At 38.8% G+C, this 24796-nt stretch overlaps 1 protein-coding gene across 1 annotated transcript in view; it reads right to left on the bottom strand.

The window, feature by feature from the left end:
* Positions 1–300: 300 nt before the first annotated feature.
* The window catches only part of LOC126365934 (FAS-associated factor 2), a 105284-nt gene continuing 80788 nt past the window's right edge, over positions 301–24796 (bottom strand). The window contains exons 6-8 of the mRNA XM_050008704.1: positions 20090–20261; positions 12526–12669; positions 301–1291 (exon numbers count right to left, since the gene is read on the bottom strand). Of these exons, the coding sequence (XP_049864661.1) occupies positions 1112–1291; positions 12526–12669; positions 20090–20261 (496 nt within the window). The 3' untranslated portion in view covers positions 301–1111. The remainder of the gene's footprint in view (positions 1292–12525; positions 12670–20089; positions 20262–24796) is intronic.

Raw genomic sequence — 24796 nt, 5'->3', positions numbered from 1 at the left:
ATAACAAACTTTCAACGGTCCCAGTGAGGTTTCTGTGCCAAACACAAATTTTTTATATACATTTCCTTTCTCTTATGACCATGGTGTCTGGGTCATTGGTGCCCTTCCTAATCCTAAATTTAATGCCTGTTATAGGTGCACCTTCCTTCAGTATGTTGTATAATCCGTTTTATGAGAAACCCACAAATTAGTATTTCACAATTACAAAAATTGTGACCACTATTTTACATTCAAATTGATTGTAATAGTTATGTTTTTCAAATAATTGTCTGTAATTTCAAAATAACTTCAATAAAAATGTTTAGTTGCACAATTGTTTTATTTAAAATAGAAATTCATCTGAGCAGAATGACACAATTTTAACAGAGTATGAAATAATATGTTTACATCCTTATATTTACTACACTCAACAAAAAAGATACAAATAGACTTACATAAACACAAGGTGAACAGATAAGATGATATGTAACTATACACACTTCTTGTCAACAAAATGTACAATATTATATTAACATAAAAAATATATATGAAATAACAGAGAGAAATGCAAAACTGAGAGTTTAAAATAAATACTTTGCAAAGTAGAAAATACTTAACAGTGGACCTGCCAAAGTCATTCTGTTCATAAATAATTTTGCTGAACCAGCTTTCAATGTGATAAAGAGTGGTTAACTCAAAGAGACTTCACCAGTTACGTCACCCTTACTTGCCTCTGTAGGTTATAAGTGCTTTACAAGTCAGTACAATGCAAATGATTCACTGATGTGAGAATGTGCATTTCCAATTATAGCAGCTTATAAAAAAGGTGAGGAAAGGGAAATACTTGCTCACTTGAAACAGAGAGATAACATGTGTTGACACTCCAAAAGTACATGCTGTGTAATGCATGCAATTTTCATCCAATTTAGTGTCTTACATACTGCAAAATTATGACTCTATTCCCTTACCATACAAAGTGAAAAAGATTCATGTTTGTTTAGGGGGGCTAGGGCAGCAGTATTTTGTTAAATCTTTAATTTGCTTGCCATACTTAAAATGGGAAGTAGACAGTGGAAGAAAAGGTGACAATAAGAAACTGGTTGTCTGGGTGTAATGTAAAAAATTATCACATTTATGCATCCAAATCATAAACAAACAGCACTTCTCTCCGAATGAGGCCAGCTTCTGCCAGTGTCTGCTTTGCTGTTCCCTCTGATCCAGGAGAGCATTGTAGGACACGTTTTGGAAAATTTGTTGCCACTTCAAAACTCACTGGTGATGATGGGTGACAAAATATATAATAGAAAACAGCCTGAAACAAAAAGGTGAAAAAATAAATAGACAAACTGAATTTTACAAAATTGTAGAAATTCAAGGAAAGTATTATAGCACTGATGTGTAAATATTCTGAGTATAAAGTTATGGATTAATGAAAACACTCCAGGACAGAATATAATTTTTGAAAGCAAGTACATTGGTACTGAACATATAAGAGAGGCACTGAGCAGCTGAAAGGCATATGCAAAAGAGGAGAAACTGCTTTGCCCATGGAGAATATGAGTATCAACACCTACGTCTTTTTGGCATTAACATAAAATATCTGTAATTCTCTCCAAGTTATTCGAAAACACTGCACAGTTTCGTTTATAGTACCACTACTCCTCTAACACCATGTAAGTGTAACTCGACTGTTTATCTTGTTGTCATAAAATGTAAGGGCTTCATCTTGTTAAGCAGTGTACACATGCCAGAGACACCAATATATATTATAAAAAGGGTGTTGTTTTATTCTTTCTTACAGTTTATATTCACAGCATTGGAGGTAAAGATCATCTGTGACATGTATAGAGCTTTCAATGGTGCAGTATGCAGTATCCTCTTCAATCAGTTCTGACATATTTTCTTCAGTAGCAGCTGTTTTGATGTCCGTCCTCTTTTGGAGTATTGCTGTGTGATCTGGGATCCTTACCAGATAGGATTAAGGGAGTACTTTCAGAAAGTTCACAGAAAAGCAGCACATTTTGCATTATCGTGAAACAGAAGAGAGAGTGTCACTGACATTATACAGGATTTGGAGTGGACATCACTAAAACAAAGTTGTTTTCCATTCCAGTGGGATCTTCTCACAAAATTTCAATCACTCACTTTCTCCTCTGAATGCAAAAATATTTTGTTGACACCGACCTACATTCGGAGAAACAATCATCAAAATAAACTAAGGAAAATCAGAGCTCGCACAGAAGGATATAGGTTTCATTTTTTCTTCACGCTGCTTGAGATTGGAACAACAGATAATTATTGTAAAGGTGGTTCAACGAACCTTCTGCCAGGCACTTAAGGATACAGGGTACTTTTCTGGCTCAATATTATGTGAAAATCAACACCTATTTCTTTCAGGCACTGTTTATAAGGTATATGTTTTACAGATTTTTTTTTGTTGGTATCATGTAATGCAGCACGCTTTCTAAACAAACTAGAAGTATTTTGAATATTTTTGAACCTGCTTAGTGTTATTTAAAAAATTACAAAACAAATTGATGCATTTTTTCCCAAAATGCTTCCTCATTTAATCCAGGTACCACTTAATCCAGTGTTATACATTTTAAGGAGACCAAATTTTTACCAGATATGCACAACATGATGGCTGAGGTACTAGACCTATTTAATTCCATCTATTATGTACATTTCAAGGATAAAAATCACATCTTACATTTTAATTTTTATAATTTTTTCCTAATAAAAATGTTATTTTTTATATAATTTAGTTGATTCTGCAATAATTAGTAGTATTTATTGCAAGTTACAGAAAAAATTTGAGTAATGCTTCATAAACTTTAGGAAATATTTGTACCTAAAAACAACTTGTGGGAAATTGCGAATGAAGATATGAGTCCAATTAAACTGTACCTCAGAACATTCCTGAATCATAGTCTTCATCCTGCACCATTTCTTCATCTTCAAGCTTCCTCTTGGAATTCCTTTTAGCACTTTGTTCTTCTGTGGGAACTTGAACAGTGAATCTTTCAGCTTCATGCACCCTTTGTCAGTCACACGCAAGCAATTTATCTTCCATATTAGAGCCACATTTTATGCTTAAATTTCTCAGGACTTCCAATCTTCCTATCACTCCATCACTGAAACGTATCACTGCATCTAGTACACCAACTTTTAATGTATTTAGTCCTACAAAAACATTCTTGAGTAATCTTTCCCATATGCAATGGTTGAAAATTTATTTTTATTCTGAGTGCCACCATGGAGAAATTTACTAAGCAAAACAGGGTCACTCAGGCCTCTTAAAATTGGTTTTATTTCATTCATAACAGGCTCAGGAAAAGAATGCTTATGATGGTATATTTGACCACTCTCTTTTTCTTTTTGGTAACCACACCAAGGATTTGCTCCTTTAGGGCAAAGTCCATGAACAGGGTGGTCATCTGTAGACAACTCATGAAAGTAGTTGACCCAGACAGATTTTCTCATTGCTGTACCATCATTTAGATGTACAGTTTGTCTAATGGCCAGTCCATAATAACTCTGAAGAAGGTCTATTTCTGCTTCTATCAATCTGTCTCAGCCACACAGAGATTTTCCATCAGATAGTAACTTTAATTTCATTTCTCTTCGTAGCTTTCTCAATACAGTACCTATCCTCTTTTTCACATGTCCACAACATACCACTTTTGTTACTGAGGTATCACCATAAACATTGAACTCATTAATTTTATTGAAATCTTTAGTCTCCATTGCCTAGGTACTTCGTATATCTAATGTTATAAATAGGCACCAATCTCTGAAATTTTTTTAGAGCTCCATCACACTCTATTCCTCCACTGTAACTATCATAATTCTTAGAAAACTGACGTTCAATATGTTCTTCAGTGTTACCATGGCAGGTGTGATAGTACCTAGATAAGCACTCAACATCAACAACTTTTCCATTCTCCAGAGAAGTAGCACCTACAACACCATTCAAGGAATGATGTCCTCGACGTTGCCATGTCCCATCAAGTGCAACAGGAATGTCCCTGGTTCCACTGATATGACACACCATCAAGGCACCTAAAAATATTTTTATGTACTTGCTGAACCTATTGGGAGGAGGAGGAAGGTCCATCAAACCACAAAGTGTCTGAGCAGCCTTTTTTCCTTTACCTATTGCACGCACTGCATACACTAGCTTCAAATTCACATCATGTGAATTATGCACAACATTCGAAGTCATTTTCGAGGTAGATTTATTGCAGGATCCACACAGAACAACTAATTTTGACGCTAAACCCTTCCTGATACTTTGTTGTTCAGCTATTTCCAGACAGCCTACACCATCACATTGTTTACATTTCGCCACTTCCTTTATCAAAGAAGATGAGATGCCCACAACAACAAGAAATCCACTACAAACAGCGTCATTGTTAACACAAAAATTTGAACTGCCAGGAGGCGTGCCATGTGGGAGTTTCTTCCCTGAAGAACTGATACATAGGTTACTTTCAACAGTGTGGCTTGCTTTGTTTCTAAACTGGTTACCACAGAATTTCCTTTATTGAATTTCTTGATGTGTGGCGTAGTTCATATTTATTGCACACTAAAGGATTTGTACCTCCACAAATATATTTCGCAATTGGGCAACAAACATTCAGTAACACATGAACAAAATGTTTCAGTGAAACAAAAGTAAATACTAGCAAAGATAATCATTTACAGTCACTAGAAACATGCACTGTTACCAACATATACAATGTATCATACATATAATCGCTGGAACAGAAAGTTCACAGTTCTTTTCGAAATAATACTGGTTTCTGTAACAGAAACAAATAAGGTGTGGCGGTATACATCACTGTAACTTTAAAATTTGGTATATATAGGTCATTTTTCATTTGAAACCCTATAACGTAAATATCAATGTAATAAGGAAAGACTATAGAATTTAATAATGTCATAAAAAAAACTCATTTTCCCACCATTTATAAGTACCCTGTATCCTTAAGTGTGATTTGCAGAGTATCGATTTAGATCTACATGTCTAAATCAAATTTGATTTTAAACAGAATTTATTGTATGACTGAATTCCCTTAATGAATACTCAACCCCACTCTTAAGTCTCAGTAGCACATTACACAAAAATATTTTTTCCAGTACATGCCAGGAATGGTACAGCAACCAGTAATATACAATGAAGAAACAAACAGCTGTAATTCAGGGATGTAATTATTATATATTTACAAATGATGCATTTCATCTGATTCAGGCATAATCAGTTAGGCTGAATATTATAGAGTGTTAGATATATGGGATACTGAGCATGCGGAATGTCTGCCCAATAATTTCCCTCATCAAATATTTGGGAACTTTGCATGGTGTCCTTTGCGAGGCACACGACATAGTCAACTGAATGCAAAACAGGATCAGGCCTAAATAGATCTGTCACCAAGCAAACACGTCAGCGGTGTAGTAGCTATATGTATAGGCCAGATATGAGCAACTGTGCCTCCCATTGTTTGCATGGTGGCAGAGCTATGTAGGTCTGACTCTGTTTTTGGATTCATTGGACTGTGTCGCATGCCTCAACAACGACACTGTGCAATGCTTCTGAATATTTGGCAAGGGAAATTTGGTGGGATATTCTGCATGCTCTGTATCCAACGTACCTAACACAATCTAATATTCAGCCAATCTGAAGATGCTTGAATCAGGTGAGATGTGTCACTTGTAAATAAATAATAATTATATCCCTGCAATCAAGACTGTTTGTTTCTTCATCATTACACAAAAATGTTCTTGTTTCAGCTCCTCCTATTCTTCTAGAGAGACGACGGTCTGAAAATTGCAGACAGCACAAAAAAGTATGCCATCTAACACATATTATATATGTACAACGCTGAAACATGCAGTAATAGATTGAATTAAATATGGTTATAGCACTTACTTTTTTAAAACACACCACAACAGGCGAGAATTCTGTCAGTATAAATATTTCTAGAATGACACCACATGAAAGGATGAAGTATGGGACACTGTCAGGGTGACTTCATATTATCTCAATGGTTTCAAAAGAGTAGACAACATTCATATTGTTGGCTCTATATTCCAAAGATTACTTTTCTCCATATCCAGTCACTCACCAAGAAATAACTTCACTCTTCAATGAATGACTAAACTGGAGTGCGAACAAGTACAGCACGTGTACTTGCAGGTACAAAAATAACGACATTCTGGAAATAACAACAGACGAGGTGTATGATGCTGCTCAAGGAACGAAGAAAGGCAATGGGACAGCAGATGAGGATGTTTCAACAGAAAGTACTAAAACTGAATGCAAAGTAATACAAATAAAACTTTTGAAAATATTTAGAGAACATCTGTAGAGGAAGGCAACTTCACAAATGTGGAACTATGCTGTAACTGTCCTATTTCACAATAAAGATCATAGGCAAGACATAAAGAACTGTCACAGCTTTCAGTTTCCATAATGTACAATGCATTCACTAAAATGATCGCACACCATACACGAAACCAGTTGATTTAAATGAAGTAAAGGAACTAGCTGGTTTTAGAAGCAAATGTAGCACATGGGATTACTTGGAATAAAATTAAACAATGATAGAAAGTACCCCACCGGATGTGGTTGATTAATCTCGAGAAAGTTTCTGACTCAATTTCTACAAAATGTCTTTTATTAAGCCAGCGATTCCCAACCTCCCTCCCTCCCTCCCCTGAGGGATAAAATGAAGGGTGAAACAGAAACGTACAATTTTGTTTCGGCCACAAGACTAAATTATTTTTAAATGATCATTACTGCTTTCATTATTTTGTAAGAGAGTATACCAACACTGTCATTACCAGTAATTACATTTTTTATGTCAAATACTAGCACTGACAGATGTGGTGGTTACAGTTTGTGAAACAAATGTATGGACCTCCTAAATATATTCCACACACTACATACCTACTTTGTATCACGGATACACTATGATAAAATTGAGACATATATGTCGCTTATATCATGAAGATCTCTTCTCTAAGTTGCAAGTAGTTCCCACAATACACCAGAAATCACTTTATTATTCACTTTGCAACAATAAACGAACTAACTGACAGTGCAACAAAACAGTTATTGTCAAACAATGGAAACTCCAGGTAGGAGTATCAATAATGTAGGAGAAGATAAGACTACTGCTTACAGTGTAAAGCTAACACACTAAGTTGCAGGTAGCACAATTAAAAAGGTGCTTACACATAAGCTTTCAGTCTCAGCCTTCATGGGAAAAAAAGAAGTACTCACCATTCATTCCCACAAGTAGCGACATCTCATGCACACATGACTGCCAACTCTGGCACCTTGGTCCACAATGCATTCTGGCCCAAGCTGCCGGATTTGGCAGTCATGTGTGCATGAGGTGTGTTTACTTGTGTGAATGACTGGTGAACACTTCTCTTTCTTCGATGAAGGCTGAGGCTGAAAGCTTATGTGTAAGCATCTTTTTAACTGTGCTGCCTGCAACTTAGTGTGTTAGCTTTACAGCAAGTAGCAATCTACCGTTTCCTACATTGTTAAAACAGTAACTATGTAATGGCTACTACACCGCTGTAGTACCTACTTAATCTTCTCCTTTGTTTCTTTGATTTCAGGCATCTGTGGACCACATGAAGAAACTTCATGATTCTGTCTTTTTTTCTGATTTTTCAGTCTTCCAGAATTTCTTCATTCTCTCAACGTATTCTTTTGTTCTTTCATCTGTCCATACAGTGATGCACTTTCTGACCTTCATCTGAAACCCTTAGAACTTCCTAACTCTGTCTAGAATTTCTTCTTCTGTAATGTTAATTTCAACTAAGTCCTGCTTCACTTCCCTGAACCAAATGATTCATATTTTTTGATTTATGTTGAATGGTCAAATATTTTTCAGCCAGTCTTTCTGGGTTCATTTTAATCAGGAGGCCATAAAATGAAATCCTCCTTTTCCTGAGAGCATCTGATAGTTTTTCACTTTTAGGTGTGGGTTTCTTCATTACCTTTTCTAATCAACATACTCCCAACCTTTCTTCGACTGAATATTTTCCATAGTACCTCACCTTCCTTTTTCTCCAGCTCTTCAGTTTCTCCCTTCTTGTTGAGGACTAAAACTTCTGCTGCATAAAGGCACTCCAGTTTAATGGCAGAGCTGTGGAGTTGTATCTTTGTTATTAGTGAGAGTGATTTCTTATTATAACTGTCCTTCATTATTATTATCATAATCATTATTATTATTATTATTATTATTATTATTATTATTATTATCAGCAATACAAAGTGTCTCACTGTCTCATTTGTCTGTGGATTAATAAAACATCTACAATACTAAATATCATTTATCTTTCAACATTTCAAAAGTTAAAATTTTCAAAGAAAATTCTTTTTCATTCTAAAGCTTAGTTAGGCAATGATGCTGATAGTAGGGGGAGGGGAGGGGTTAGCTAATATCTTATTGCATTCTTGGGTAATGGGCTTAGAAAGACTGGGGCAGCCAAAGCAACATAACAGTACATCAATTATGAAATATCTACTTCTCTAATGTTTAGATATACATAATTTCAATGAAACATCCATAAGATTTGTTCATACATTAGGTGCAATTTGATTGTAATATGATTCCAATGGCACATTCAAAACTCGACAGGTGTCTTTAGCTGTTTATTATGTATTCATGCGAGTTCTATAAATTTAAAATAAAATACTGAGATGTTGTACTGAGAAATGTCTCAGATGTTGTCAAATTATTCTGTAAAATATTAATCCCCATGGCCATTTCTGTAATGGATTATATTTCACTTTTAAAAAGAAATTATTGAATTTGGGCTATTCATTCATCAATTTGGCCCACTCCCTTATCTTCCATTTACATGTTTCCCATTCCTCTTACAAGTAGCATCTAAAGGATCATATGACATTCATTGTGATACTTACACATTCATATAACAGTAAAGCTAACATAGTTCATATGTACATTTACATATCATTTAGCAAACTTAATTACAAATGCTGCAATGTGCTCAATCGCTTTATCTGTTGATGCAAGGAAATTGGTGAAGGTCCCTTGTAAGGTTAATTTGGAAATTCTTCTGTTAAAGGAATGATATTGGACATATCTGAGGAAAGAGAAATACATACAAGGAAGATACAGGAGTCACACAAATTGATGTCTGAACAGTTTGAATTTATGCACAACAATTTTTGTTCTTTTAAACTAGTGTTCATAACTTGTCACCAATAAAAACAATTTTATGCAACTGTGACAGAAACCTAAATAAATTATAAATAAATGCAGTTGCTGATCCTTACAAGAACACAATGTTGGAATTGCATAAAAAGGGCCTGTAATTCTTCTTTACTTTCACTGATGGTAACTATTTCAACATTTCGCCCAGAATTTAAATCTCACCTTTTTTTATTTCCATCTGTTATGTACAAAACATTTTGAACTTTTTAACAGAGCATCCAGTAGCTGAATGGATTCACAGAAGAAATAAGACTAATTTTTGACTCAAATCTGTGATGCGATGAACCAACAGAAAAAGTGAGGAGGTTAATAAATTCTCACAAAAACACGAAGAACTGATACTCAGTGTAGAACAACAAATTAACAAATGTTTTGAACAACGAGAAATGCAACTTAATGAATGCCTCAATCAGCACATAGAAGCATGTAATCGATTTCAAGAGCAAGTTACACTTGCAGTTCAAGTGCAAAATCAGACTATTAACCAACAAAACAAAACGATCGAACAGATATGTGAAACTCTCGTTCACGTGCAACATGAAATCAGCACAAATATAATAGCTCACAAAGAAAAATACACAGACAATTGCTACAGTAAAGATTTTGGTGATCTTAAAACGGTACAAGAAACGAACACACACTTTCAAAATGATTTTACAGAGCATAAAACAAGTAGAAACTCGTTTGAGTCAACAACATGAGAAACACCAAGAATACATATTAACCTGAACAATTACAGCTCAATACTGATTCTACCGTAGTCATATCTGACATATGCAAACTTAACAAATGTACAAAGAAACTGCAGAAACAGATTGACAAAAATGACACCAACAATACTGCTCAAATTCCATCACTTACAGAAAAGGCTTTTAAACAGAGTAGAAATTTTAGAAATTGACACTGATACTAAATCTGAAGAAACACTGCCTTCTACTTTCATTTAGTCTGAACAATTTCAATCAATGACCCATGCTGTTAATGAGCTGAACTCGTGTAGCAATGCACTGAATCGTAAAGTTAGCAGTTTACACCATGAAATTGCCACGTTAAAAGATGAAATATCATAGAACAAGTACATAGTAACCTCCAATATTATGAAGCAGAACAATTTGAAATTACATCACCAGAGCACTCTCTTGGCAGATTACAACGTGTGAGAGAATTACATGTGGAACAATGTCCACAAAACACACTTTTTAACAATAATGAACAGACACGATTGTTTCTTGTCTGTTGGCATTAATTTTATCAATAAAGTAGTTACATTAAATTTTAAAACTGTGCTTAATCCAATGTTTTCATATATTATATCATAACCATGTGTATATGTCGACTCAGGTTATGGCCAGGAAAACATGAAACTTGCCATTTTTCACACGATATAAGAGAGAACCATGAATGAAGGGCGACAGGCATATTCCATATTCCTAGACTTCCGGAAAGCATTCGACATGATTCCGCATTGCATATTGTTAATGAACGTATGAGTATATGGAGCAGGTTCCCAGATTTGCGAGTGGCTCGAAGACTTCATAAATTAAAAAAACCCAGCATGTTTTCTTCGACAGTGAGGGTTCATCAGAGGCAAGGGAATATCAGGAGTGCCCCAGGGAAGTAAGATAGGGCCACTTTTATTCTCTATATACATAGGTCTAATACACAGCATGAGCATAAATTTCTGGCTATTTGCTGGTGATGCTGTGGTGTATGGGAAGGTGTCTAAGATAAATGACTGCAGAAGGATACAAGATGACTTACACAGAATTTCTGGTTGATTTGATGAATGGCAACTTGCTCTAAATGTATAAAAACGTAAGTTAATGTGGATGAGCAGGGAAAACAATCCTGTAATGTTCAAATACAGCATCAGTGGTCTGCTGCCTGATGCAGTCACATCAAATACATACTTATGCATAATGTTGCAAAGCAATATGAAATGGAATGAGCACATCAGATTGGTAGCAGGTAAGATGAACGGTTGACTTTGTGCTATTGGGATAACTTTGGGAAAGTGCAGCTCACCTATAAAGAAGATGGCATACAGAATACTAAAGTGATTCATTCTTGAGTACTGCTATGGTAGGTTTCATCAGCATGCAAGTATCACAGAAATGCTTTATGAACTCATATCAAAATCCTTGAAAGGAACTGGCATTTGAGGCCAAATGCAGTATGACTCTACCACCACCACCGTACATTCAGTGTAAGGACTATGACGATAAGAGAAATTCGAGCACATATAGAGGCACACAGATAGTCTTTTTCCCTTGCTCTGCTGGAGAGTGGAACAGGAAAGAAAATTACTAGTACCGGTAAAAGGAACCCTTTGTCAGGCACCATATGGTGGCTTGCAGAGTATGCATGTAGATGTAGATGAACCTGTAAGACCTTGTGTGCAACCATGTTTAGTTTCTTGTCACATAAATAACAGAAACTTAATTATGTCTTTGAAATTAAGTAAATTAATGCCTTTAAGTAGTTTCAGGTTCACTGTCAACTTAATGCAATATTGTTGTAATAAGTTATTTCCAAGGCCAACTATAGACGTTGGTCATTTGTGTGTGTGTGTGTGTGTGTGTGTGTGTGTGTGTGTGTGTGTGTGTGTGGTTGTTTTGTTCTAGGACTGAATGGTAACAGTTTAGGAGTCAATTCTCTCTTTCGTTCCTCTTCCTGCTGTCTGCTGTTTAAACTTAGCGTGAATTCTGAAGATCAAAAAGTACAGGATGTTCCTGTTATTGCAACACTGATTTCCAAAAAAAGTCCTAGCTTTAATACACCACAGATACATAACTCCAATTGTTCAACCTTACTTTCCATTTTTTGTAAATCTCTGTGCAAGTTGGAAATGGACAAGAAAATGACAAGGCATTGACACTTTTCTTATGGTTTCTGATGATGGATGAGAGCACTTGCAGTTACTGAAAGTCACAGATACTCTTTAACGACTGTGCATATGGATTGAGCTTTAGTCCAGCACACAGATTTCATCTGATTTAATTTAGCAAGAAGTTTCATAAAAGTGAACATGTTGCTGCAGACTGAAGGATTAATTCTGGCCATTGCACTAAACCAAGTAGGTGAATTACATAAAAAAAATAACGTGTCAGTACAGTTCACCGTCACATGGCTAATATTTTATTTCAGAGACGTTTTTGTTTTAATCAATCACTGATTGAACTCTTTAAACATTCAGTTGCATGGCCTCACATCAATAGCAACAAGAAGATGATCTGCAAAATTTGCTTTTATAGTCAATATTCAAACAACTTAAGATCCTTACATCCAATGTGTGACTCCGCAGAAACCGTCGTTCAAGGCGAGTCCCATCTGGAAGCTTTATAACAATATGGACGGCATCTGGGTGATTCTTGTCTGGTTCATCTGGTATCCTGTTCATGAATTCTACCTTCTGCCTTCGGATTTCCTGTAAAAAAATGATTCTTCCTGTTACGGTAACATTAAATTACACTGCACCATGTAATAGCTTTATTTCACACAGAGTAAGATGATGGAAATTACAAATAGACAATCAAATATTATGGATATTTTTAAATTTTGTGATGGAGAAACCAAGACAAAATGCCACAAAGGAATTCAGTGTCACAATGAAGACAATGAAATTTAACAAGGGGTCCAATTTAGTGTCACTAAATAAAATAATACATTATAGCAATGTATGAAACTACGTCAATACTCTCCTGAAATATGCACAGGTAATAAGAGTGTGATATATCTTGTAAATAAACCATCAATCACAGTTTATTTGAAGGACAAACAAATGGAAAAATTATCATACTAATGAGTCAATGAATTAAATGTCCAATGCTAGTACATGTGAAGCTGCAAGCCACTTCCCGTCCCCAGTCAATCCCAGAAAACTTTTGTATTCAACAGAGTTAGCACAGAATATGAAACAAAGTACTTTGTAGAATCTGATAGTTTCTCACACACATTTTATTGAACTTAAAACCATATTAGCTCTGTCAACACATAAGATGAACTTAATGCATTTCACAAGGCACTGTGGTTTCTTATGCCTTCATTCAGAAATGCAGCATGTTTCAGCATCCATACTTCGCATTTATCATATTATTTATCTACAGATTTGTGTGATATTTCAAAAGACTAATTTTTCCATCAGTTTCCTAATTCATTCACCATGCCACACAAGCTGGTATATAAATCATGAAACTATGAACATGTTCTGGACCAGTGTACCAGTTGCCTACAAAAAAATCTGTGGCCTAATTGAAAAATATGATTGAAGCAATATCAAATCACACCTCCTGACTTCCCAAGTCTATACTGTTAATAAGGCTTAATGATACTTCAAAAATAATGTTACAATTGAATGACAGTAGGAAATATTTTGTGCTGTCAGTCCCCAACAGTTTCCACACACTTGTCTGGAAAATGCAGCATTTCACCATATGACACAAGCTGGTATATAAATCATCATCAAACTATAAACATGTTCTGGACTGGAGCTTGTCTCCAACACATGTGGAGCCTGTGATCGATAAAAAGGTTCAATGACAGTTCTGAGAGCAATCACTGCGATGGTAGCAAATTCATATAACTTGCATTCGACGATCTATGGATTGGCTGTGTTCTGATGTTATTTTTGTTGTGAACATGATGAATTAAGTCACTCATAGTAGTTTTACTGAATCTTTCAGCAAGAACTGAACTCTTGTTGAAGATGAAGCTTAAGCACTGAGCTGTAACACAACATTCTTTGTGACATTTGTAGTTTCAGTAGTGACTCAAAATTTCCAGTTTCATGCACAAAAAACATTCTTCTTCCAGAATGGACAGTGGTGATGGTAAAAAAAGTCTGTTACTGGGGATAATATGTGTTATGAAGAAAGATTCAGAACAGCTTTATAGAAAGTAATATGGTTTAACTGCTACAAAATAAAATGTAAAATACTCAGAGTAGGCCAAATTTAATGCCTGGAAGTGTTTTACAGACAAAGAAAGATATATAAATTTGCTATGTGGCAATCAAGTAACACGAATAAAAAGTTCAAATATGGCACTTTGGTGGCATTGTAATGGATAATTTGAAACTGTACTCAAACTACATTGCTAGACACTAAAATTGTACGACCAGAAAGGATCTCTGTCTGTTGCTTTTTAAGTGATGCTGCAACAGAGGTTGCTGTGTGTCGACAGTCTGTGGCACTCCATAAGCCATTACACTGTCCCCGTGGATACTCTTCTTGCTGCACATAAGCCCATTCCTGATTCTAGGTATGCAACACAGCTGTAAAATCCTGCACAGCTGAGTGAACAATGTCTCTGTCCTCTTGAACACTAGTTGTATGGGTTTTCCTTAAGGAACCGTTATTTATTCATCAACATCAACTCTGTACCCTCCAAAGTAATCACCTCCAGAAACGATACACTTGCGTCAGTGCTTTTCCCAATCTTGGAATCACTTCTGAAATTCACTTTTGGTTATGGCGTTCAGCTTCTTCACTGATACTGATTTTGTCTCATCGATGGTGGCAATATATATATATAAGATTCCAAGACTTACCAAGCGGGAAAGTGCCGGCAGACAGGCACAATGAACAAAACAGACAAACACACACACAGAATTACTAGCTTTCGCAACCGATGGTTGCTTCTTCAGGAAGGAGAGGGAAAGACGAAAGGATGTGGGTTTTAAGGCAGAGGGTAAGGAGTCATTCCAATCCCGGGAGCGGATAGACTTCCCTTAGGGGGAAAAAAAGGACAGGTGCACACTCGCACTCGCGCGCGCACACGCACGCACGCACGCACGCACGCACACACACACACACACACACACACACACACACACACACACATCCTTTCGTCTTTCCCTCTCCTTCCTGAAGAAGCAACCATCGGTTGCAAAAGCTAGTAATTCTGTGTGTGTGTTTGTCTGTTTTGTTCATTGTGCCTGTCTGCCAGCACTTTTCCGCTTGGTAAGTCTTGGAATCTTTGTTTTTAATATATTTTTCCCATGTGGAAGTTTCTTTCTATATATATATTCCAAGACTTACCAAGCGGGAAAGTGCCGGCAGACAGGCACAATGAACAAAACACACAAGCGCTTTCCCGCTCTGTTCATTGTTCTTTGTTCGTTTTGTGGTGTGTTGTGTGTTTTGTTCATTGTGCCTGTCTGCCACCACTTTCCCGCTTGGTAAGTCTTGGAATCTTTGTTTTTAATATATTTTTGCCATGTGGAAGTTTCTTTCTATATATATATTCCAAGACTTACCAAGCGGGAAAGTGCTGGCAGACAGGCACAATGAACAAAACACACAAGCGCTTTCCCGCTCTGTTCATTGTTCTTTGTTCGTTTTGTGGTGTGTTGTGTGTTTTGTTCATTGTGCCTGTCTGCCGGCGCTTTCCCGCTTGGTAAGTCCTGGAATCATTGTTTTTAATATATTTTTCCCATGTGGAAGTTTCTTTCTTATATATATATATATATATATATATATATATATATATATATATATATATATATATATATATATATATATATGCTGCTCTTCAGCTTCAGAAATAGAAACAAGTCACAGAGGGCTGTCTGGTGAATATGGTGGCTGAGGCAACATAACAGTTTTATTTGTTGCCAAAAAACACAAACAAGCTTTGAGGTGAGAGTAGGAGCATTATTGTGATCCAATTTCTACGACTGGTTTTGCTGGTCATTTTCTTTGGAATGCTTCATGTGAATGCCGCATAACTTCTAGGTAGTATTTCTCATTGACCATATGATCGAGGAACTCGTGATGAACTAACTCTTTGTAATCGAAGAAAACAGTGGGGAGAATCTTCACACATGATCAAAATTTAACTTTTTTCCATCTTGGCTCTTCTGGCAGTTTCCACTAGGACAATTGGGACTCAGCTTCAACATCATACCCATATATCCATGTCTGATCACCTGTTATAATCTTCTTTAGAAGTTCTGGTTGTTGTCGACTTCATTCATCAATTCCGGATTGATGATTACACAACATCATTTTTAGTTGAAATTTAATAATTTTGGAACAAACTTTGCTGCTACAGGTTTCATATCTGAAACATCCGAAAAAGCTTCTTGACATACGCCAAAGGAATGCCGACATATCAGCAACATCTATGATGGTGATTCAGCAATTTTCAGAACCACTTTCTTTACTAATTCCGCATTGTTGTTAGTAGCTGATGTGCTAGGGTGCACAGAACAGCTGTCGTCTTCAGTGTCTTCTCAACCATCTTTGAAATGTTTATGTCACTCACAAACTCATAGCAGATTCGCCAAAAGCCATAGTCAACATTTTGACTGCAGTACTGCACTTTGTTCCATTTTTCAAACAAAATATAATAGAATTTTATTTATCTATCTTTTTTTAACATAAAAATTAGCTGAGCACTCGAAAGCATGTACACTCCTGGAAATTGAAATAAGAACACCGTGAATTCATTGTCCCAGGAAGGGGAGACTTTATTGACACATTCCTGGGGTCAGATACATCACATGATCACACTGACAGAACCACAGGCACATAGACACAGGCAACAGAGCATGCACAATGTCGGCACTAGTACAGTGTATATCCACCTTTCGCAGCAATGCAGGCTGCTATTCTCCCATGGAGACGATCGTAGAGATGCTGGATGTAGTCCTGTGGAACGGCTTCCCATGCCATTTCCACCTGGCGCCTCAGTTGGACCAGCGTTCGTGCTGGACGTGCAGACTGCGTGAGACGATGCTTCATCCAGTCCCAAACATGCTCAATGGGGGACAGATCCGGAGATCTTGCTGGCCAGGGTAGTTGACTTATACCTTCTAGAGCACGTTGGGTGGCACGGGATACATGCGGACGTGCATTGTCCTGTTGGAACAGCCAGTTCCCTTGCCGGTCTAGGAATGGTAGAACAATGGGTTCGATTACGGTTTGGATGTACCATGCAGTATTCAGTGTCCCCTCGACGATCACCAGAGGGGTACGGCCAGTGTAGGAGATCGCTCCCCACACCATGATGCTGGGTGTTGGCCCTGTGTGCCTCAGTCGTATGCAGTCCTGATTGTGGCGCTCACCTGCACGGCGCCAAACACGCATACGACCATCATTGGCACCAAGGCAGAAGCGACTCTCATCGCTGAAGACGACACGTCTCCATTCGTCCCTCCATTCACGCCTGTCGCAACACCACTGGAGGCGGGCTGCACGATGTTGAGGCGTGAGCGGAAGACGGCCTAATGGTGTGCGGGACCGTAGCCCAGCTTCATGGAGACGGTTGCGAATGGTCCTCGCCGATACCCCAGGAGCAACAGTGTCCCTAATTTGCTGGGAAGTGGCGGTGCGGTCCCCTACGGCACTGCGTAGGATCCTACGGTCTTGGCGTGCATCCGTGCGTCGCTGCGGTCCGGTCCCAGGTCAACGGGCACGTGCACCTTCTGCCGACCACTGGCGACAACATCGATGTACTGTGGAGACCTCACGCCCCACGTGTTGAGCAATTCGGCGGTGCGTCCACCTGGCATCCCGCATGCCCACTATACGCCCTCACTCTAAGTCCGTCAACTGCACATACGGTTCACGTCCACGCTGTCGCGGCATGCTACCAGTGTTAAAGACTGCGATGGAGCTCCGTATGCCACGGCAAACTGGCCGACACTGACAGCGGCGGTGCACAAATGCTGCGCAGCTAGCGCCATTCGACGGCCAACACCGCGGTTCCTGGTGTGTCCGCTGTGCCGTGCGTGTGATCATTGCTTGTACAGCCCTCTCGCAGTGTCCGGAGCAAGTATGGTGGGTCTGACACACCGGTGTCAATGTGTTCTTTTTTTCCATTTCCAGGAGTGTATAACCATTAGGACTGTCAACAACAAACGAAATCTTCAAAACTGCTGATAATGCAAACATACTTCAGGAACTTGTGTAGTAACAAGATAAAAAATTGAAAATCGGATGCACAAAGCCTGCACAACTAAAAATATTCATATTACTTTTTTATCATACCTCGTATATGCTATGATCCAGCTACCCTTAAATTCCAACACATTCAGATAGATATTTCTCCTTCTTTCACGAGGCATAATGTGATCTCACAAACAACAAACATTCAAATGAGATTCCTGAATGAGAAACCCAATGAGTAATCTGCCTTTATATACAGAATGAACACAACATCCTATGCCACTCCCATTCCCAACCACTTGCCACAGGGATCATATTCCTGTGGACGACTTATATGCAAGACAAGCCCAATTCACCCACCCAGCACCTCCTATTCCAGTCCTGTCAAGAGACTTATCCCACCCTGTCAGACACTGGGCCACCTGTGGAAGAAGCCTTGTCGTATAACAACTCTGCTGCAGACAACTGCACAGTCATTTATATCAATATGACTACAAAATATCTGTCCACTAGAATGAATGGACATTGCCAACATTTTGTCAAGAACAAAACTGGCCACCCAGTGGCACAACATGCTCTATTTCAATGGCTGCTTCACATGCTGAGCCATTTTGATGTTTATCTCCAGCACCAGCTTCTCTGAACTACACAGATGGATGTTATCCTTACAACAAATACTCTGCTCCCATAATCAGCCGGGCCTCAATCTTAGGTAAACCCACTCTCCTTGCATCCTTCACCCAACAGTTTTCCTTTCCTCTGCCCAGTCATACCCTCACAATTCACATCCCCCAGTTGCCTTCAGTGAGTAACACTTCACACTGGCTGCTACAATCATGTCAGCTCATATACGTGCCAAACCTCCCTCCCGCATTCCTAGCTGGCAACTGGCTGCCTCGCTCCGAGCATTGGCCATCCATCCCCCGACCCCTCTCTCTGCCTCCCTCTCTCTCTACTCCTCGTCCAACACTACCCCACCAAAAACAGTCCATCTGCCAAAAAACGGTATTGGCAGTGTTAGTATAGTGAGCACAATGTAGGGCATAGGCATGTGTATGCACGTATACTACAACCACCCATTTATTGCTCACATCACGATCGTGAGGATGAGATTAAAATAATTACAGCATGCATGCATAGAGGCATTCAAACAATCATTCTTTCTGTGCTACATATGTGAATGGAATGGGAAGAGACCCCAATAGCTGGTACAATGGGATGTATCCTCTGCCGTGCACCTCAGGGTGGTTTGCAGAGTGTAGATGTAGATGTTTGTGAGTGTGTATTCTACTCTAGCTCATCAAAGGATACAGCTTCCTGTTCACATTATGATCAATACAAACACTTACGACTTTAGAATACTCTATCATACCAAGTATTGCCTTGTGCATTACAGAACTGCATGTATTGTGTTTTACCTAAGTCTAGTGAAAGAGTCAATAATTTTCAATAAAAGTTTATTTACTTGCTCAAGAGTTGAAGTTCCTTCATTAGGCTTGATTGTAATATAAGTAACAATCAAAATGTTTCCATTCAAATACCATACTGACCCCTTACCTACACGTAGATGGCTATACACCAACATCGGAGTCATGCTGGGTTGCATATATGCTGCAGCAATGCCCTTACACAGAAAGTTTTTGATTGCCCCTTATACTTACACTGACAGCAAAGGAAACAAGTTCAGCTTCTTGGATGAAACAATTTCAGCTTCTTGGATGTACAATGGCAGACCAATTACACATAACGATAAAAAGCAGCCCAGCATGATCCCCGGTGTACACCTACAGTGATTATTCCTCATCAAGATCGAAGATGCTGTTTCACTGAGTACACTCCCTCAGTTTCTTGATGTGACACTTTGCTTCTTTTTAGTTCTATATGATGAAAATCAGTTACCAGAAAAGTCTCTGATATTATAATATTTGAGCTTCTGTGGGAAAATACTGATATTACCTCTAGCCGATTACGTTCTGCCTGTTCCTGTTCTCGCCTGCTTCGTTCTTCATCAGCCAATCTCTCACGTTCCTGACAGCGCCTTCGCTCTTTCTCCTCATCTGCACGCAGAGATTCCAAGTATGCCTGGTCCTGCTGCTGCCTCAGAGTCTGATTGAAGTTGCGCTCCACCCTTAAAAGTAAAGTCACCCAGTCCTGGTAAAAAATTATCTGCTCTGCATGTACTACTTCAACTAAGTTCATAATTAAACCCAAGAATTCCAAAATTAAAACACAAAAGCACAGAAAGTTATTTTAAAATCAAACTAAGAGCAGAAATGATTAAACAACTCTGGAGAGGAGATTTAATATTGTGCAAGGAGTATTTTGTAAAATGCTGTGGCCCGATTGCAGCTGTATGAATTTCACTCACCTGTAAAAATGCACATTCCTTCCAGAATGACTTGGTACAAGCAGACTCTATTAGCAATCACAACCTAATTTGTACTGTTGATGTTTAAAATATCCAAGACAACTGAATGGTCTGGGATACGGTTTCGACAGCAAGGAACATGCCCAGCATGGCTCAGTTTAGGAGTTTTGGAGTTAATGTAGTGTTACTGGAATCTATGATGCTAAATATTCAAGATATTTTCATAGACATATTTCATTTCAGCAAGCATTCTTGCCACAACACCCCTTCCATTCTAAGCATGTGGATGTGAGTATCTAGGCAGCAGGGAAATTCACTGTCTCTCACCCCTTGCCATTTACCTGGCAACCTGGAGCTGTGCTTAAGTTCCGCCTAATCGACTGGACTATAATATCCCGTCTAACAGGCACACACATTTAAAATTAGCACTCTTGCTTGCATCCTCAGCATCTGTTATGTTACAGTGGTAGCAGAACATAACATGTGATCAGGTGAGTAAAGGGTTATAAATACAAAATATAATATTGAATAAGAAACAGGAATGCACGTAAGCTACTATCAATGGCACAGTAAACAAATTATCATAGCCAAGAAGACACAAAGTCAACGCACACCATTGTGTCAACACACAGCATAGTAGCACAAGTTTATATGCAAACCAGCTCTGTAAATGAAGAAGAGATTGAAATAATGTACGACGAAATAAAGGAAATTATTCAGGTTATTACAGGAAATGAAAATTTAATTGTGATGGTGATGGCACTTCAGTAGTAGGAAAAAGAAGAGAAGGAAAAATAGTAAGAGAACACCGCGTGAGGGAAAGGAATGAAAAAGGAAGCCACCTGGTAGAATTTTGCTAGCATAATTTAATAATTGTTTAAGAATCCTGAAAGAAGATTGTATGTGTGGAAGAGATTATATGGAACAAAGAGTTCGAAACCACATTTTAAACTGTATGGTGCTTCCACAACACATGTAGAATCTGGCCATAATTTATTGTTTATGAATGGTAGATTACAATTAAGGAAATTGTAAAAAGATAGGACATTAAGTGTATGGGACCTTGATAAAATGAAGAAACCAGAGGTGGTTGAGAGTTTCAGAGGGAGCATTAGGCAACAGCTGACTGCAACAGGGAAAAGAAACGCAATAGAAAATGAAGCGGTAGCTATGAAAAATAAAATAGCGAAACCATATAACATAGGATACTGAATTTTGTAGACGAAAAGAGAAAATACAAAAATGAACCAAATGAAACGGGTGGTAGGAAATACGGACATCCAAAAAATGAGACTATATATATCAACTAAAATAATGAATTGTTGATAGTATAATGTAATCGTGTAGATAAAAAATTTACTCAAAAAGCGATTGCAGGAGAAAACACATATGTAAGTTAAGGAAATGTGCAAGCTTTTCAAGCCAGTGGCTCCTTCTTCTGCCAGAAGGGTTGAAGGGGAAGGAAAAGGAATGGCTCTAGATGTGACTAAAAAATAAATAAAAAAATAAATAAAATAAATAAATTATTAATTACTTCCAATGATCTCTACTGCAGTAGCAGTTTATTGCAGATGTAACATGTCCTAACACTTTTGCACCACTTATCATAGTGCTGTGCACCAACTGAACTATATAATTTTGTAGTACAAAAAAAAACATGTATGAAAAATACCAAATATTACAATTCAGTTCACGAAACATATAACTCAACATGGCACCTCATCATCTTTCAACATAGGCCCTAGTCTACATAACAGATCACACTTTCAGTGCATACATAATACACAAAATTGTACCAATAATATTGAATAAATAGTGAAACACACATTCTAAGTTTTACCACCAGAAACACAAGTAGTGGAAAAGGAGAGACAAAGACAGAAATAAATAAATAAAAAAAATAAAAAAAGAGAAAAAAAAATACTGGGTGTGGTGGTGGAATGATGGCTGCCTAGTGCTGGAATGGGAGCAGGGAAGGGGGTAGATGGGTGAGGACAGCGACTAATGAAGGTTGACATTAGGAGAGTTACGGGAACGTAGCATATAATGCATGGAAAGTTCCCACCTGCGCAATTCAGAAAAGCTGGTGTTGGTGGAAAGGATCCATATGGCACAGGCTGTGAAGCAGTCATTGAAATGAAGGATATCCTGTTTGGCAGCATGTTCAGCAACAGGGTGGTCCCCTTGTTTCTTGGCCTCAGTTTGCCGGTGGCCATTCATGTGGACAAACAGCTTGTTGGTTGTCATGCCTATATAGAATACAGCACAGTGGTTGCAGCTTAGCTTGTAGACCACATGACTGGTTTCACAGGTAAGCCTGCCTTTGATGGGGTAGGTGATGTTACTGACTGGACTGGAGTATGCAGTGGTGGGAGGATGTATGGGAAAGTTCTTGCATCTAGGCCTATTACAGGGGTATGAGCCATGAGGTAATGGATTGGGAGCAGGGCTTGTGTAAGAATGGACGAGTATACTGTGTAGGTTCAGTGGATGACGGAATACCACTGTGGGAGGGGTGGAAAGGATAGTGGGCAAGACATTTCTCTTTTCAGAGGATAATGAGAGATAACTGAAACCCTGGCGGAGAATGTAATTCAGTTGCTCCAGTTCTGGGTGGTAGTGAGTTACGAGGGCAATGCTCCTCTGTGGCCAGATGGTGGGGCTTTGGGACTTGGTGGGAGACTGGGAAGATAACACACAGGAGATTTGCTTTTGCACAAGATTGGGAGGATAAGTACAGTCAGTGAAGGACTCAATGAGAGCCTCGATATATTTCGAAAGGGACTGCTTGTCACTGCAGATGCGACGACCATGGGTGGCTAGGCTGTACAGAAGGAACTTCTTGGTATGGAGTGGGTGGCAGCTGTTGAAGTGGAGGTATTGCTGACGGTTAGTAGGTTTGATATGGACAGAGGTACTGACGTAGCCATCTTTGAGGTGGAGGTCAACATCTAGGAATGTGGCTTGTCGGGTTGAGTAGGACCAGGTGAAGCAAATGAGGGAGAAGTTGTTGCGGTTCTGGAGGAATGTGGATAGGGTGTCCTCACCTTCGATCCAGATACCAAAGATGTCATCAACGAATCTGAACCAGGTGTGAGGTTTAGGATTCTAGATGTTTAGAAAGGATTCCTCTAGATGGCCCACGAATAGATTGGCACAGGATGGTGCCATGTGGGTACCCATAGCCGCTACCCGGATTTGTTTGTAGGTAATGCCTTCAAAGGATAAGTAATTGTGGGTGAGGATATATTTGGTCATGGCTACTAGGAAGGAGGTTATTGATTTGGAAACCGTCAGGCGATAGAAAAGGTAGTGTTCAATAGCGATAGGGCCATGGGCATTAGGAATGTTAGTGTACAGGGAGGGGGCATCAACAGTGACGAGCAGGGCACTGTATGGTAAAGGGACAGGAAATGTGGAGAGTCGGTGGAGGGAAAGGTTTTATATACGAGGGTAGGTTCTGGGTAATAGGCTGAAGGTGTTGGTCTATGAGAGCGGAGATACTCTCAGTGGGGGCACAGTAACTGGCTATAATGGGGCATCCTGGGTGGTTACGTTTTTGGACTTTAGGAAGCATGTAGAAGGTAGGAGTGTGGGAAGTGGTATGGGTGAGTAGAGAGATGGACTCCAGGGAGAGGTTCTGGGATGGGCCTAAGGATTTGAGTAGTGACTGAGGATCCTGCTGGATTACTAGAATGGGGTCACTGTGGCAAGGTATGTAGGTGGAAGTATCTGATAGCTGGCGGAGTCCTTCCGCCATGTAATCCTTGCTGTTTGAAACAACAGTGGTGGAGCCTTTGTCCGCAGGTAGGCATATAATGTCGGGGGCAGTTTTTAGATGGTGGACTTCGGTTCTTTCTGCAGATTTAAGGTTAGTCTACATGTTGAAGCATTTGGGGAATGATGGTGAGGCAAGGTTTGAGGTTAAGAAACTCTGGAACATCAACAGGAGGTTGGTTTGGGGACAGGGGGGAGGTGGATTACAGCTGGATGGAGGAGTGAACTGAGTTAGGCAAGGTTCAATATTGGTGTGTGGTTGATTCTGATTGGCAGGGTTGGTGGTGAAAAAAGTGTTTCCACTGTAGGCACTGGGAGAAGGAGAGAAGGTCTTTAACAAGTCCTGCATCACTGAATTTGGGAGTGGGGCCTTTGGAAAGGACTGATATTTCTGTGGGGCTAAGGCTTCTGGAGGATAGGCTCACGACTGTGTTGCGGGTCTGTTTAGGTTCTGGATTCTGTGTGGTGGTGGGAGGGAGTTTTGGAGGGGGGGGGGGGGAGAGGGTAAGTTTAGTAGG

This window comes from Schistocerca gregaria, chromosome 4 (genome assembly GCF_023897955.1).
Source record: "Schistocerca gregaria isolate iqSchGreg1 chromosome 4, iqSchGreg1.2, whole genome shotgun sequence".
In the NCBI taxonomy this organism is placed as follows: domain Eukaryota; kingdom Metazoa; phylum Arthropoda; class Insecta; order Orthoptera; family Acrididae; genus Schistocerca; species Schistocerca gregaria.
This window is presented reverse-complemented; position numbering and strand designations above follow the sequence as displayed.